The 15570-nt window shown below is 38.8% G+C and overlaps 1 protein-coding gene across 1 annotated transcript in view; it reads left to right on the forward strand.

The window, feature by feature from the left end:
* The window catches only part of TRDMT1 (tRNA aspartic acid methyltransferase 1), a 58772-nt gene extending 54700 nt beyond the window's left edge, over positions 1 to 4072 (forward strand). The window contains exon 11 of the mRNA XM_046679867.1: positions 3700 to 4072. Within this exon, the coding sequence (XP_046535823.1) occupies positions 3700 to 3719 (20 nt within the window). The 3' untranslated portion in view covers positions 3720 to 4072. The remainder of the gene's footprint in view (positions 1 to 3699) is intronic.
* The last annotated feature ends 11498 nt before the right edge of the window (positions 4073 to 15570 follow it).

The following is a 15570-nucleotide window of genomic DNA, read 5'->3' on the forward strand; positions in this document are numbered from 1 at the left end:
AGTGACAGTGCACCAACTATAAACACATGGGAGCTCTGTGGAGACACTTGTTTACAAACTGGAAGGCAGAATATAGCTCTGTAGAATTTTTTAAATTATTGAAGTATATTCATAGGCAGATGGTGATTCTTGTTCCTTAATTCATAATTGAAAATATACAGTAGCAAGTATAAAACTGACACCTTAGTAAAGATGTATTTACCAGAGTGCCATTTAATTAGCATTTATATACATCCATAATTAATTTAGAAACTGTCATTTTGTCAAATGCCCACCATATGTTATTGGTAATAAATAAGCATAAAATTTGCCCTGGAAATTCTGTTTTCTGATATCTGGACTTATTATAAATTTATTCAATATTTTGGAAAATGTGGCTTTTCCTTTTTTAAAAGAACTATATGTAATTAAATCTGCCATTTCTAACAGTTAACTGATTTTTCGTTCTGTTTTTTTGCATCACTGTGCTCTTTGATGGCTTGCCAAATAATTTTAAGTTATTTACTCTGCCTCATATTTTTGTTAGTTTTCCAGACTGAAAAATTACGAATAAGAGATGATCAAATGAATTAATACAAACAAAATGAATCACGTTGGGAAATGATTTTGAAGAGGAGATGGGTCATGATGACAGAAGCAGCAGCCAGTGCCTGGTAAATTTAATCCCTAGTGGCAGGCAAGAGAGCCGAACGAGAGAGGAGGGCGTGAGTCACCCTGTTCCTGAGGGGTCAGCTGACCCTCTTCCAAGGACCTTAATAGTGTTCCGGCTATTAAATCAGACCTGCACAGCGGGCACTGCCCTGTGCCTTAAAAAGTGAGAAAATACCTCTGACTACCAGCCAACTTGCTCCCCTCACAAGACAGCCTTTAAAGAGACAAAATCAGTAACTGCAATGGTGGAAGTTAAGGGACTACCCAAACCTTTTTTAAAAAAATGTGAGTGTAGAGGGTAGAATTCCTTAACAAAAGTCACAATCTATTCTGTGCTCCAATCTCAACCAAGTTTGAGTCAGAAGTTATTAAATTAGAGGCTTCTCAGGATAGAGAAATGAAGCTAAACACACGTGAAACAGGTTTAATTCTAGCTATAGCAGTACAGAAGAAAGAAGCAACCACAGAGTAAGCCAGCCGCGAGCGGACACTGCAGGATGCATTCTGCCAGCCAGCTGTAGTGTCTGCATCCAAACTAAAGTGGCTCTGTTTGCTCTTTTTGTCGTGATAACTTTAAAATCAAACTGTAGAATCAAGAAGTTCCCAAATAAGCCAAGATAATACAATAAGGATCTAATTTTAAGCCTATATAGGCAAAGTAGTAGAAGTGTATTTTCCTGAGTTGGTTGTTATTGAAAAGAAGGTGAACTTTTCATAATTTGGTCTTTGCTTGGAACTATGACTGTTTTAGACCCCCAGTTATAAACTGACTTACTAATAGCTTTGGACTTTGAAGTTGAGTGAGGATTATATGGTCTCAGCAGTTTTCTCATAGCTTGTAATTGAACTCATTATGTAACTTTTCAGGACAGCCTTTGAACGTCCCTGTGCTAGAACTCTGTTTCTCTCACTTCCAATGTCACAGTGTGCTGCATACAACTCTCGTGTCCACTTCTTAACATGCATCTTTTTTGATCCACCCCCAGTGCAGCCTCTTCCTTCTTCATTCATCATACTCATGAAATGTCTAGTTACGCCTATAATATTTCATTTGGGAATGTCCCTTTGCACGTTTTATTACAAAGCAGTAAGAATCCTACATGTGTTCTTCAACTTTAGTTTATAGCAGTCAACCTGTCTGCACCATTTTTTCCTCTCTTGTCTTTCCTTCACTTTGCTACTAAAATTTTAAAACTTCACTTTTAAAAAACTCCATTTTCCTGGCCTCTCTGTCTCTGTTCCTCCCTTTAGGACTTCTAAGAACATTTTACACTAGATATTCATGTGCTCTGCAAAAGCTTATGCAACCATGACCTGAACGACATTACTATTTTTGTCTTGATTTGTGAGTTTATTCCTTTTTAAATGTATCTGTTGAATAAATAAGAGCATGAGCAAAGACCTTTTTGGCCTCTTACTCCCCAAGTTCTCAAATAACTTTGTTTTATATTTATCATAGTTCTGAGTCTTTATTTTCAACTACATCCAACACTTAGAACTCTCCCTCAAGTACAGTGTGCTTGTTCCTAAAGCTTCCAAAATCTTATTTTTCCTACAAATATGAATGTGGACAGAAATTTTCACAAAAAGTAGACAATAAGAAGTTAATTTTCCAATAGAACTCTTCTTCATAGCCCTCGGATGTTCTCATTTCTTTGCTTGTACATACTATAGTTTCACTGTTTATTTCAAACATTTGCTCTGTATTTTATTTTGTTTGTATCTTTATGTTTATTCATATCAGGGCAGATTTAAATTACAAGAGTGTAAATAGGGAACATGTTTATTTAGCCAAGTTGGCTCTATAATCAGATGAGATCACCTAAAGAGAGAGAGGAGAGCAGAGGTTTGGAGCTGAAATCTTATCTGTTCCTGAAGATTCAGTCCTCAGGAGTCTCTGCCCTTCACTACCCAAGACATTTTTCTCAGAAGTCGCACCCTCTCCTACAACTTCTGCCTTTTAGCCTGTGACACCCAGATGACACCAGCTCTGATATTTTTCCTAAGCTTTATTCTGGAATTTTCATGCTGGGACATTTTTAACTTGAATATCTTCCTGTCACAACAAATTTAGCGTATTTGAAAACAAATTAATCATCCTCCATTCTAAAGTCAATTCCACACATACTGACTTTAGCATTTCTCTTTATGGTACTGCTCCCAGTCTCCAGGGGTCACACCCCATCACCCCAGATCATCATCAGTGTTTTCTCACTCTATTTCCATTTATCAGCTTCTGCTAATAAAGTCCCTTCCCAAGAAGGCCTTCCCTGAGCTGTGAGTCATTTTAGGAAAACTGGGAAAAAGTCACTTTAAAATCTCAAAACATACATGCATATTTGCAACCAGATTTGTATGCTTGGCTAAGCATGTAGACATTCAACAGATTTCAGCCTTCAAATTTAATTTAACATGAGTATCATTTTTGCTAAAATAGTTGTTATTTTGCTCACTTAGCTAGTTTCTCACACAAGTACAGTCGAATTTCACACACACACACACAAAAATGAATGAAAATCTGATACTCCTCGTGCAGTATGTGTAAGTTCTGTTTGCTATTGGAAAGCTCATCCTGTGGATGAAGAAACAGTAAGCTGGTTGCTATGATTTAGTTACTATGATTTGAGTTGGTTTTAAATGAAAAATATTCCATGTTTTATAGAATGTAAACTTCTTGGAGGGCAAGGATGTTTTTTTTTCACTACTACCTTGCAAGCGACTAAAATAGTAGTTGGCACATAGTAAGCACTGAATAAATTTGTTAAATGAGCAAATAGTTGCCATACTGGATTGATAGAGAAGCTACATAAAGGCCATCACACTGTGGAGTTTAAACAGTGACTTTAAGTCACTCTCCTGAGAACTGTTTCATTTGTGTTTCTACCACTTCCTCTGTACACAGAGGAGTAGCCAAACCTACTCAGGTTTGGAACACATGATTTGAAAAATAATTCTAGGATAGGGTTTGGTCTTTTGGCTTTGGGGGAAGTTGTGCAGATAGAAATTTTTTAATCATACTTATCCAGAATTGATAATTATACTTTCCAGGGAGGAGCAAGGAGAAATGAGTCTGCTCTCTTGGCCAGATGTGATTATAAAATAATGCAAGCGACATCAGAAAGAGAACTCTGGAAGTAGGAAGAGGAAAACAAACCATCTAGGTACACCCAAGACTGGAGGGGGAACATAGTTGCAGGATGTCTTACAACCTCCCACCCAGCAGAAGAAGGTGACCCAGGCATGGTGTTTCCCGACCCTCAACCTAGCAACATAAGGGAGCCCAGGATGGCTCATTCCTACCCCAGATGGAACTGGAGTCCTGCTGATAATGCCAGTTGACTCTGATACCATCGGCAAGGGCAATATATAGGGATTCCCCCACTGACAAGTATCCAAGGGGGACACTCTACTTCCCTGCCAAGCCTGAGACTCCCCTCACTTGCTGAGAGACCCTGGGCAGCTAAAGGGCACTGGCAAGGGTGATCCTACCGCAAAAGGGCCTGACCTAGGAAGTCTTTGCATCACCATGGGCAAGATGCTCCCTTCCCCCAACCTAGAGGCACCATGTGACCTGGCCTTGGGAAAACTTTTTCCCCCTGGAGTAGCACCATCAAGGACCACTGGGACCCCTAGCAGCATCAGATAAACCAAACAGACCAAAAGGACACTGCAAAGGCTCTGAAAATTAAACTGCCACTGAATCATAGACCAAAATATAGGCTAGGACCTACATGCTAAACATAAAAAGGGTGACGTCCTGCTAAAATAAAAGATTAAAATAGGACGCAGAATATCCTAACATAATAGACAAAAATATCCAGAATACAATGTAAAGTCACCCATCATACCAAGAACCAAGAAAATCACAACTTGAATGAGAAAAGACAGTCAGGGGCTGGCCCCGTGGCTGAGTGGTTAAGTTTGCACACTCTGCTTCAGCAGCCCAGGATTTTGCTGGTTTGGACCCTGGGTGTGGACATGGCATCACTCATCAGGCCATGGTGGGTGGTGTCCCACATGCCACAACTAGAAGGACCCACAACTAAAATATACAACTATATACTGATCCCCCATATACTGGGGAGGAAAAAAGCAGGAAAAAAAAAGATTGGCAACAGTTGTTAGCTCAGGTGCCAATCTTTAAAATAAAAAAGAAAAGACAGTCAGCTGATGACACCACCAAGATGAATCAGATGTTGAAATTATCTGACAAGGATTTTAAAACAGTCATCATAAAAATGCCTCAACAAGTAATTACAAATTGTCTCGAAACAAAAAATGGAAAGGCTCAGCAAAGAAATAGTTAACAGAAAGAGTTTTTAAAAAGTAACAAAATAAGCATTATGGAATGTGCATTACATCTCAATTTTTTAAAAAAAGAAATAATGGCAATTATATAACTGAAAAATACAATAACTAAAATAAAAACTCATTAGATAGGTCCAGTAGTAGAGTGGAAATGACAGAAGATAGGATCAGTGAACTTGAAAATAAATCAATAGAATGTACTCAATGTGAATAACAGAGAAGAAAGACTGGGAAAAAAATGAACCTCAGCCACCTGAAAGACAATAACAAAAAAGCCAGCATTTATATAATTGGAGTTCCAGAAGCAGAGGAGAAAAAAGAACAGAGCTGAAAGAATAGGCAAAGAAATAATGGATGAAAACGTTTCAAATTTAGCAAAAGATAAAGGTTCAAGGAGCTGAGTGAACCCCAAACAGGATAAGCTGAAGGAAATCCATACCAAAACAAATCACAATTAAACCTGTGAAAACTAAAAACAAAAAAAAGTCAAAAGCAGCCAGAGAGAAGTGACATTACCATAGAGGAACACAATGTGAATGATGACAGATTTTTCATCAGAAACCATGGGGACCAGAAGCAGGTGACACAACATTTTTCAATTCTGAAAGGAAAGAACTCTTTTTTTTTTTATTGAGTTATTGATAGGTTACAATCTTGTGAAATTTCAGTTGTACATTAATGTTTGTCAGTCATGTTGTAGGTGCACCATTTCACCCTTTGTGCCCACCCCCCACCCCACCTTTCCCCTGGTATCCACTAAACTGTTCTTAGTCCATAATTTTAAATTCCTCATATGAGTGGAGTCATACACAGATTGTCCTTCTCTCTCTGGCTTATTTCACTTAACATAATTCTCTCAAGGTCCATCCATGTTATTGCAAACGGAATGATTTTGTTCTGTTTTGCAGCTGAGTAGTATTCCATTGTATATATGTACCACATCTTCTTTATCCATTCGTCTGTTGCTGGACACTTAGGTTGCTTCCACGTCTTGGCTATTGTAAACAGTGCTGCAATAAACATTGGGGTGCACAGGACTTTTGGGATTGCTGACTTCAAGCTCTTTGGATAAATACCCAGTAGTGGGATGGCTGGATCGTATGGTAGTTCTATTTTTAATTTTTTGAGGAATCTCCATACTGTTTTCCATAGTGGCTGCACCAGTTTGCATTCCCACCAGCAGTGTATGAGGGTTCCTTTTTCTCCGCAACCTCTCCAACATTTGTTGCTATTAGTTTTAGATATTTTTGTCATTCTAACGGGTGTCAGGTGATATCTTAGTGTAGTTTTGATTTGCATTTCCCTGATGATCAGCGATGATGAGCATCTTTTCATGTGCCTATTGGCCATCAGTGTATCTTCTTTGGAGAAATGTCTGTTCATGTCTCCAGCCCACTTTTTGATTGGGTTGTTTGATGTTTTGTTGTTGAGTTGCGAGAGTTCTTTATATATTATGGATATTAAGCCTTTGTCAGATATATGACTTGCAAATATTTTTCCCCAGTTAGTGGGTTGTTTTTCTGTTTCAATCTGAGAGGAAAGAACTCTTAACTGCAAATTCTATGTTCATCCAAACGACCCTTCAGGAATGAAGAGGAGATAACGATATTCTCAAATACAGCAAAACTAAAAGTATTTGTTGCTAGCAAACCTACCCATAAAGAATGGCTAATGAAAGTTCTTCACACAGAAATGAAATGATGAAAGAAAGCATCATGGAGCATCAGGAAGGAAGAAAGTACAGTGAAAAGAGCAGAAATATGTATATATACAATGAACTATGCTTCTCTTCATGAATTTTATAAATCACATTTGATGATTGAAGCAAAAATTATAATACCAACTGATGCTCAAGACAAAGATATTTAAACTTGGGGAAGGTAAAGGGACCTAGATAGAAGTGAGACTTCATTTTGCTTAAAGTGGTAAAATGCTGATACCAGTAGACTGTGATAAGTCGTGTATGTATGCTGTAATACCCAGAGCTACCCTTACAAAAAGTATATGAAGAAATGCTCTTAAAACCACTGTATAAATCAAGATGGAATCCTAAAAAATATTTGAGTAACCTACAGGAAAGCAAGAAAGGGAAACAGAGGAATGAGAAGCAGAGGAGACAGAAAACAAATGATTAAATGGCACACAAGCTCTACCCTATCAATAATTATCTTAAATATAATTGGTCAAAATACTAATTAAAATGAGGAGACTGGCAGAGACTCACAAAGGGAATGTACCTTAATGATATAATTCAAAAGGACAAAAGGTTGTAGGAATGAAGATATTAAAAATAACAAAATTGGAAGCAGAATAAATGTCCAACCATAAGACTGGTGAGGTAAGTGATTGTGAAACCAATCAATAAAACATTATGTAATTATGCAGCCACTTTGAAAAACAGTTTGGCAGTTCCTCAAAATTTGAGTGACCATGTGACCCAACAATTCTGCTCCTACGTATATACCCAAGAGAACTGAAAACATATGTCCACACACACTGGTACCTGAGTGTTCACAACACATTATTCACAATAGCCAAAAAGTGGAAATGACTGTGTTCATCAATTGATAAATGGGTAAACAAAATGTGTATATTAGTACGATGGATTCAGCCATAAAAAGGAACAAAGTACTGATACATACTACAACGTAGATGAACCTTGAAAACATTATGCTAAGTGAAAGAAGCCAGATGCAAAACAGCACATACTGTGCGATTTCTTTTCATATGAAATGTCTAGAATAGGCAAGGTAGATTAGTGATACCCAGGGAAAGGGGAAAGAGGAGAATTGAGAGGTACAGGATTTCTTTTTGGGGTGATGAAAAAATTCTGGAATTAGACAGTGGTGTTGGTGGTACAACTCTGTGAATATACTAAAAAGCATTTAATTGTACACTTAAATAGGGTGAACTTTATGGTATATGAATTGTACCTCTCTGTCTCTGTTTCTCTTTGTCTCTATGTCTCTCCATATTTATATAAAACTTTATGTAGCTTTTTACAGTTATAGTTAGGGAGACCAGGTAGTGACAGTGAATTAGGCTTGTGTGAAATAAAACAAAGAGAGGAAGAGGCACATTTTTATACATTATATCCTATGATTATAACTATGTGAAATTATTCATCTAAAAATAAATTGGAATAAAATAATAGATGAGTTACATTAGAGTAATTAAATTCTAGTTTTTCTTGTTTATACTTTGCAAATCGAATGTAATATTGTTATATTACCTTTATAATTAAAAATATTCTTTCATTCAAAACCAGTACTTTATTCCAAGTCTCTATCATAGAGACTGATCATTGTAAACTAGCTTTCAAGTCACTACTTCGTTTGCGTTCCAATGGCATGTAATACAGTCTCCTCCCCAGACTTTTTTCCTCCAGGACAGAGGCTGTATCTTACCCAGTTCTGTCTCCTCGGCACCTCTCTCAGATGCTGACAAATAGTGAGTTAACAAAGAATTGTCCAATTAATCTGACTTGAATATGAGTATGCTGAGTATTATAGCGGTATCATCATGGGCTTTCATGACTTGAGGAATTGCTGGATTAATTCTATCAGTCAACCTAAACAAGAAAAGCACGATAGCTGTTACAGGAAAAGTATTTCATACCAGAATTGTGTAAATAACCCCAAGGGGATTGTTTATGCCTCCTCTAAACAGGGTCTAGGAATTGTTGACAAAGCCTGATTTAGCAATACTTCTGTAATAAATATAGCCCAAGCCTATAAAAGAAAACAGACAAAGGGACAAAGGCTTTGGTTTTTATAGATGTTAGAATAATGGCCCTGAAAAAGACTGAGAGGTGAGGTCATCTCATCCTTCTTCCTGCCTTGATGACAACACCTTATATCTTCCCACAGATCTCTGTGGCACTTCAATTAAGGAATCTCCTGGGAGTGATTGCCCTTTGTAAGGCATCAGCCTTGTTAAAACACTCCTCCCATCATAAATCACATCGGTGAAGCAGAGCCTCTCGTCCCCAGATAAGGTGCCTCTCTGTACCGCTTCTATTCATATCTTTCCAATTAAAAGCACAAGAGGCAGAGGTCCGGAGCACACCAAGTACCCTAAACTCTTCTTTCCTTTCCCCTCAATGGCGACAGGCTCACCTCACTTGCTCTTTTCCTCTCATCAAACACAACCTATTGTTAGAAAAATGCATTTCCCTCTTTCCAAAGATCAAATCCAATACAGGTTGCAATTGTTTACCACCCACACCTCTACAGTCACTCAAAATGAAGTGTTGGTGCCATCTGGCATTTTCCTTTGTTTATAGTACAAATAGTGTCTAAATCGTTCACTTCATTGCCTTGTTCAGGGAATTTTAGGAGTCACCCAGTAGAACACTTATTTTGTTTTTCTTAGCTTACCTTGGAAAGGGATGTCAGGAGGATTTACCCATGGTCTTCACCAAAGATCACCTCCACTTCACTGCTTCAGGCCTGCGTGGAAATCAAGTTTGGATTAATCCAGGGGAAGTGCTAAACTCCTGCTGTCAAGAGCTGTTGGAGGTCGAGAAAACTGTATTGTATTTCCTCACTGGCTTTTGGAGCCATTAATCGTAGCAATTTGTGTTTCCTCTGCTATGTGCGATATCCTTAACCAGTTCCTGTCTCACAATGACACGAGACCCCCCAGTACATATTTTATGTTTTCTAGAACATATGACCTTAGCTTGAGTTAATACGTAGATTTTGTGTGTGTGTGTGTGTACATGTGCCATTAGCACCCATGTGCTCCTTACCTGAAACCCTATTCTTCTATTACATCCCTGCCTCTGGATATGAATTTTCTGATTATATTCTCTTTGTTTATATAGGGATTATTTTACTTTTGAAAAACATTCTGAGAAAAGCAGAAAAGTCCTCCAAACTCTCAATAAAAAATAATGTACCTTTTCAGGAAAATCTCTGCCAAACCTGAATTATTCAAATGGTAATGATTAACTCATAATTCTTTTTCATTCTGCTCAAGGATAATTGCAATCACTGTAGTAATGAGCATGGAGAAGAAGTGCCTGGATTATGCTCCCTGAGTCGAGACCACACTGCATTCAAAAAGATCAATTCATCGCAGTAGTGGATTTGGTAATTTCCTAGGAGGTAACACATTTCCCATAAAAGGAGCAAATGAATAGTTTTAAACCTACATTAATTTGCATAATTATTTTATGTAATCCTTCATGGAAAATGAATAGACAATTGGAGCAATATTGTATTACTCAGAAATTTTGTAGAAAATCATGAAAGTCATATGTTAATGTACCTCTTAGGCAATGTTATGTCCCTGAAGAAGAGAATGTGTTAAGTGTCATAAAGGTTAAAAGAGATCATTATATTCACAAATGTTTCCATTAACATTAAAAACACAGATTAATTCTACAGTGTTCTGTTTTAAACCGATATGAAAATGAAAAAGGACTAAAGAAAGTAACAAAACCAGACTGAAGCTATAAAATGAGATGGGAGCTAGAATATAGGGTATGAGAATGTTGCCATTCTTCTTCCAAAGCGCTTCTCCATTTCAACCTTCTCTCCTCATTCTCAGGACTCTCTCACTGAGCCAGCCCTCTAGATAGGTTCAGCTGGCCTGCCAGAAATATCACGTAAGGATTATTTCTCTCAAAATACAAGAGCAGCTCCCTATTAAATCAAAAAAGGTTAAATTGAAATTCTTTAACCTGCCACTTAAGGCCCTTAATCAATGCCCCCATGTTTACCCAAACACTTTCTCCAAAATGACCCTCCTGGACTTACACAGCCACTGTGTCTATAGTCTGCCCAGCCTGGGTTTAGGACCTCATTCTCAGTTTGGTACATGCTGTTTTCCTAACAGCATACTAGTATATATTTTGTCCCATGTTGTCACACCCATCTTTATGATGTTGCTTTATTACAGCTGTCTAGATTTGCAGATATGCCTTTATTGCAAACCGGAGAAGGTCATGACCTTTACTTCTTTTGAATTTCCCTCGTTGCTGAGGATGTCATAGGTCTGCAATAAATTCTTATTAAGACCATAAAACAATGGAATTTGGATGAAGCTAGTAAGAATGAACAATGGACCCTATAAAGTAACAGTTATAGGAATTTTATTAATATAGCATTGAGGGCTCTTCAAGAATTTGGAGAAAAGATGGAAAACAAGGGGCTACATAAAGTCTACACACTTAGCAGTAAAATTTCTAGCCAAGTTTCCTCATCCAGACAGAAAACTGTGATGCAGGGTCGGTGAGCTGAAGAGTCAAAAGAAAGATTTCTTGGACTCTCAAGGTCTGGCAGTAGTGCTCTTTTATTTAGAGAATAGTGTGGAATAGCATGGGGATAGTACCCATGGGCAGTAAAGAGCTGCTGCCATGGGGACAGGACCCGTGGGCAATCGAGCTGCTGCTGCCATGGGGTCAGGACCCATGGGCAGTAAAGAGCTGCAGGAGGCATGGGGACAGGACCCATGGGCACAGGACCCATGGGCAGTCAGAGCTGCTGCTGCAAACATGGGTTGAGGGTAGGGCTAAATTTAGGGCATAGGTATGTGAGTTATCTCTTTACAAAACAAAGAAAAGAATATGTAAAAAAAGTTGTTAAAATGGTATCAGTGCAGGCGGGGTCTGGTTATTGAGTGGTCCTATAATTTTTAGATAAGAATCAAACCGGATTAAGTAAATGGCTGAAGCAACCACCTTAAATATTATTTTTAGCTACAGACAAAGGAGGATGTTAGGGGTGGAGGGGAAGTCGATCATGGTAGATTACCACACAAGTACAGTAAACAAGATGCAGATTTAAGTCCTTGCCTTTGGCATTGATTAAGAGTTTCTAGAGATAGGGTCATCCCCCCTACTTCCTGGTACAGAGAGGGAGACACCTTTACAAATGGAGATTTCCTTTACAACGTAAATGTCTCTTAACAAAGGGTAAGTAAATTCTACTCCTCAGAGCCTCCTTCCCGTCTGCAATTTTTAAAAGTAACCAGTCTAAAATACTCCTCATCAACTGGAGGATTTTTTTCTGAAAAGAGTGAATGTCCCCAGGGTAAAAATACCTTCAAAAATTGACATTTGTGGTTCCCCAGTGAAATTGCCAGCTTGCCATTCTATCACCTTGTGATAAACCCTACTAGTTACGAACACTATCCATGCACACAGCTTATCATCCACTCTTCAGTGTCTTAGTCTTAAAGGAACCCATAAGGATCAATAGGTATTTGAAGAAAGACTCCAACATGGAATAGAAGAGAAAAAGGACTTAGGGAAATCAGAGGCTATGCACTAAACAGAAGAAAACTTCAAAAAGCAACTCTAATATTTTTAGAGTAAAAGATGTTATAACTATGAAACAAGAACAAGACAGTTTTTGAAATTAAAAATGACGTAGCAAAATGTTTTTTAAATCAATGTAAATTTTAAAAGATAAATACAAAGAATTTCTCAGAAAGTAGAACAAAAGAAGAGGTAGAAAGTAGAAAGTTATGGAAATCAAATCAATTTAAGAAAAATAGAGAAATAGAAATACAGGTGCAGTGGTGGAGACCATGTGACTCTCTTCTTGAGTGAAGATGCTTCACCCCCTGGGTCAGGGAGGGAGGGTCTTTGTAAAATGCAGATTTGGATTCAGCAGGTCTGAGGTCAAACTTGAGATTTTGCATTTCTGATGAGCGCCTACATGATGCCTGTGCTGGATCCATGGACCACACTTTTGACTATCAAGGCTGTGGTCTAGGCCTTCCAGAGAAGGGAAGAATGAGAGAAGGGTAGAATACACCCATCACTGATGACTAACACTCATGCAGAGTGAGGCTGTGAGACCCCAGGGGATGGTGGATGTTCCTCAGATCTCTATGCATCCACTCACTATCTTTTCTCCAAAACCTCCCTCCCCCGATTATTGTCTCGTATTTAATTATTGACAACTCTCTGTTTCCAATTTCTCAAGCAAGAAACCTGAGCATCAACTCCCCCCTCTCTCTTAATGGCCCAAATATTTTTTTTGGTAGATCCTGTTTCCTGAATGTCTCCTGCTCTCTCTGCCCACTGCCTTAACTGGGACCTCCCCAAGTCACCTCTCTTTAATTGTATCCAACCTACTCACAAACTCTGGGTCTGAGACTTGGCTCCACAAGGATGCTTGTACAATGCAAACATGACCACGTTAATCCTCTGCCTTAAATACTCTCATACATCTCCATTATTTAAAAGCAAAATAAAATCTAAGCTCATTACAATGGCATTTCAAGGTCTTTCTTGATCTGACTTCCTGTTTATTTAAAAAATTTCATCTCCCACAAATCCATGCTTTTCTACCCATGCTGAACTCTTTCCTAACTGGAAAGCTTTGGATGTACCATTTTCTCTGTCTGAAACTCCCAGTCCCACCACATTGCCAGGAGAACACATTCATCCTATAAGACTCAGCTGGGCTCCTGGGAAGCCTGCATTGCCCTTTCTGTTCTTTATTGGCTTTTTTCAGTTTGTTTTGTGGTCCTTATCAGTGTTCTGATTACAGTGATCCCTTCTTCACCAGCAATTCCCCTCATGTGAAATTCTAATATATTGGAATTTACTTTCATGTACCTTTTTGATTTGTGAGTCATTTGTGCATTTCATTTGTGTATTGTGTTGATGATTACTAAAAGTGGGGGAACTGAGGATTCAAAATATAAAAGGCAGGTGAAGTGGATGGTGCAGATGGCGCAAAGATTGCACAAAGATGTCTTGGAGAAGTTAAGGGAAGAAGAAAGGAGAAGATAATTCTGATGTTCATCATTGCATTCTGCTGGTTTTATAAGGAGGGAGGGAGGAAGAGAAGGACACTGAGAATTCTATAAGAAGAGTTGTGGGGCCAGGAGGAAGAAGAGGTAGGAAGGTGAGACCAGGAGGCAGGATTGGGATCAGAAGTCAAGAGGCCACGAATTATTTTTATTTGTTTATTTATCTTTTGAGAAAGATTAGCCCTGAGCTAATATCTGCCACCAATCCTCGTCTTTTTGCTGAGGAAGACTGGCCCTGGGCTAATATCCATGCTCATCTTCCTCTACTTTGTTTTTTTTTTTTTTAAATATGTGGGATGCCTGCCACAGCATGGCTTGACAAGTGGTGCATATGTTCTCACCTGGGATCCTAACCCATGAACCCTGGGCTGCCAAAGCGGAATGTGCAAACTTAACTGCTGCAACACTAGGCTGGCCCCAGGCCATGAATTATTGATTAGCAATACAATGAACATACTTATGGAGAAACAGTTATAACCCTAATTCCATTTACCACATGTAATATCTGCAACAAAGCAAAACACATTTGCAGGCAACTTGTTGAAGATATGAGACAGTGAAGGCTGGTAAGTAGAAATCAAGAGTACAACGGACGCCTTTACAAACTCAAGATGTGTAAATGTCATTGATATTATCAGTGTTCAGAATTAATAATTTTATTTTAATGAATGCAAAAAAAGCATGTAAGGGCTTTCTTCGGTGTACTTTCACACTTGGTCCCCTCCCCGAGACCGACAGCCCCGGAACAAACCCTGTCCTCGTTTCCTCAGCTCCACCTCAAGGAAGAGATTGTTCCCTTTGGAGGAGCAAGCCCCTGCTCTCTCAAAGACTCTTGGGTTTAAATCTAATCTTGCTCTCCACCCACCCATGTGGGGTTCTTCCTTGCTCCCTGGAGCCGCCTTGTCTGGTTCTCAGACATCATTTACCTTTGCCTCACTCCCGTAGCTGCCGGTCAGCTATCTGTCTTCCTCCCTTAAAGTCCCCAGTGCATGTCTCTGTTCTGGAATCCCCTTCTATAAGAGGGAGGATTAGACGTCCCTGATTTTCCTTGTACCCAAGATTTTAAACTCAACTGTGAATTCTTCTATCATTTCTTGCTTGAAGGGACCCAAACCCAAGAGGTGGAAGAGGAAGGAGAGGTATTATTATGTTTATTTACATGATAGTAACAGTTTATATTTAGTGGACATTTATTACGTGCCAGAGACCAAATGTGCTAAACCTTTTACACACCTTCAATACTGTTATTTTAATCTTTCTGTTGATGAAGAGACAGGGTCATGTGGTAGGAAGTGATGGAGCTAGACTTCAAAACCAGATGAGTGAGCTTCAGAGCCCATGTTCTTACCCCTTCAACTGTATGGTCTCCCCTGGTCACGACCTTGGAGGGAAAAATCTGCAATATTCTACTTTGTATTCCTATCATTTTGTAGCATGTCGAATACATAACGGGCACGTACAGAATATTTGTGGAATGCATTCTGGATCGGGGGGAAACAGGAGCTTTGCTAGTCAATGAAAGGATTTGAGGTCTATAGAACAGTTACCTTGGGCGGGGAGGGGGTGGATTACTTACCTTCCAAGTCTGAAAGTCACGGATTCTAAAACTATTTCAATTTGTCTTTGCTGAAGAAATTCCAAATAAGGCAGGTAAACAGAATGACTGATAATGCTGTGGAAACAGCAATTGATTTTTATACTGCTTCCACCAAGTCATCGCAGGCAGACGGTCTGACTTGTCTATTGATCTCAGCTAGAGCTGAGTCAGTGAGCTGCTTGTATAAAGTTCCCTAACTTACCACCGAGTCAGTCAGACCTTGAAATAATATTTCTTTC

The sequence above is a fragment of the Equus quagga genome, chromosome 12 (genome assembly GCF_021613505.1).
Source record: "Equus quagga isolate Etosha38 chromosome 12, UCLA_HA_Equagga_1.0, whole genome shotgun sequence".
Taxonomy (NCBI): domain Eukaryota; kingdom Metazoa; phylum Chordata; class Mammalia; order Perissodactyla; family Equidae; genus Equus; species Equus quagga.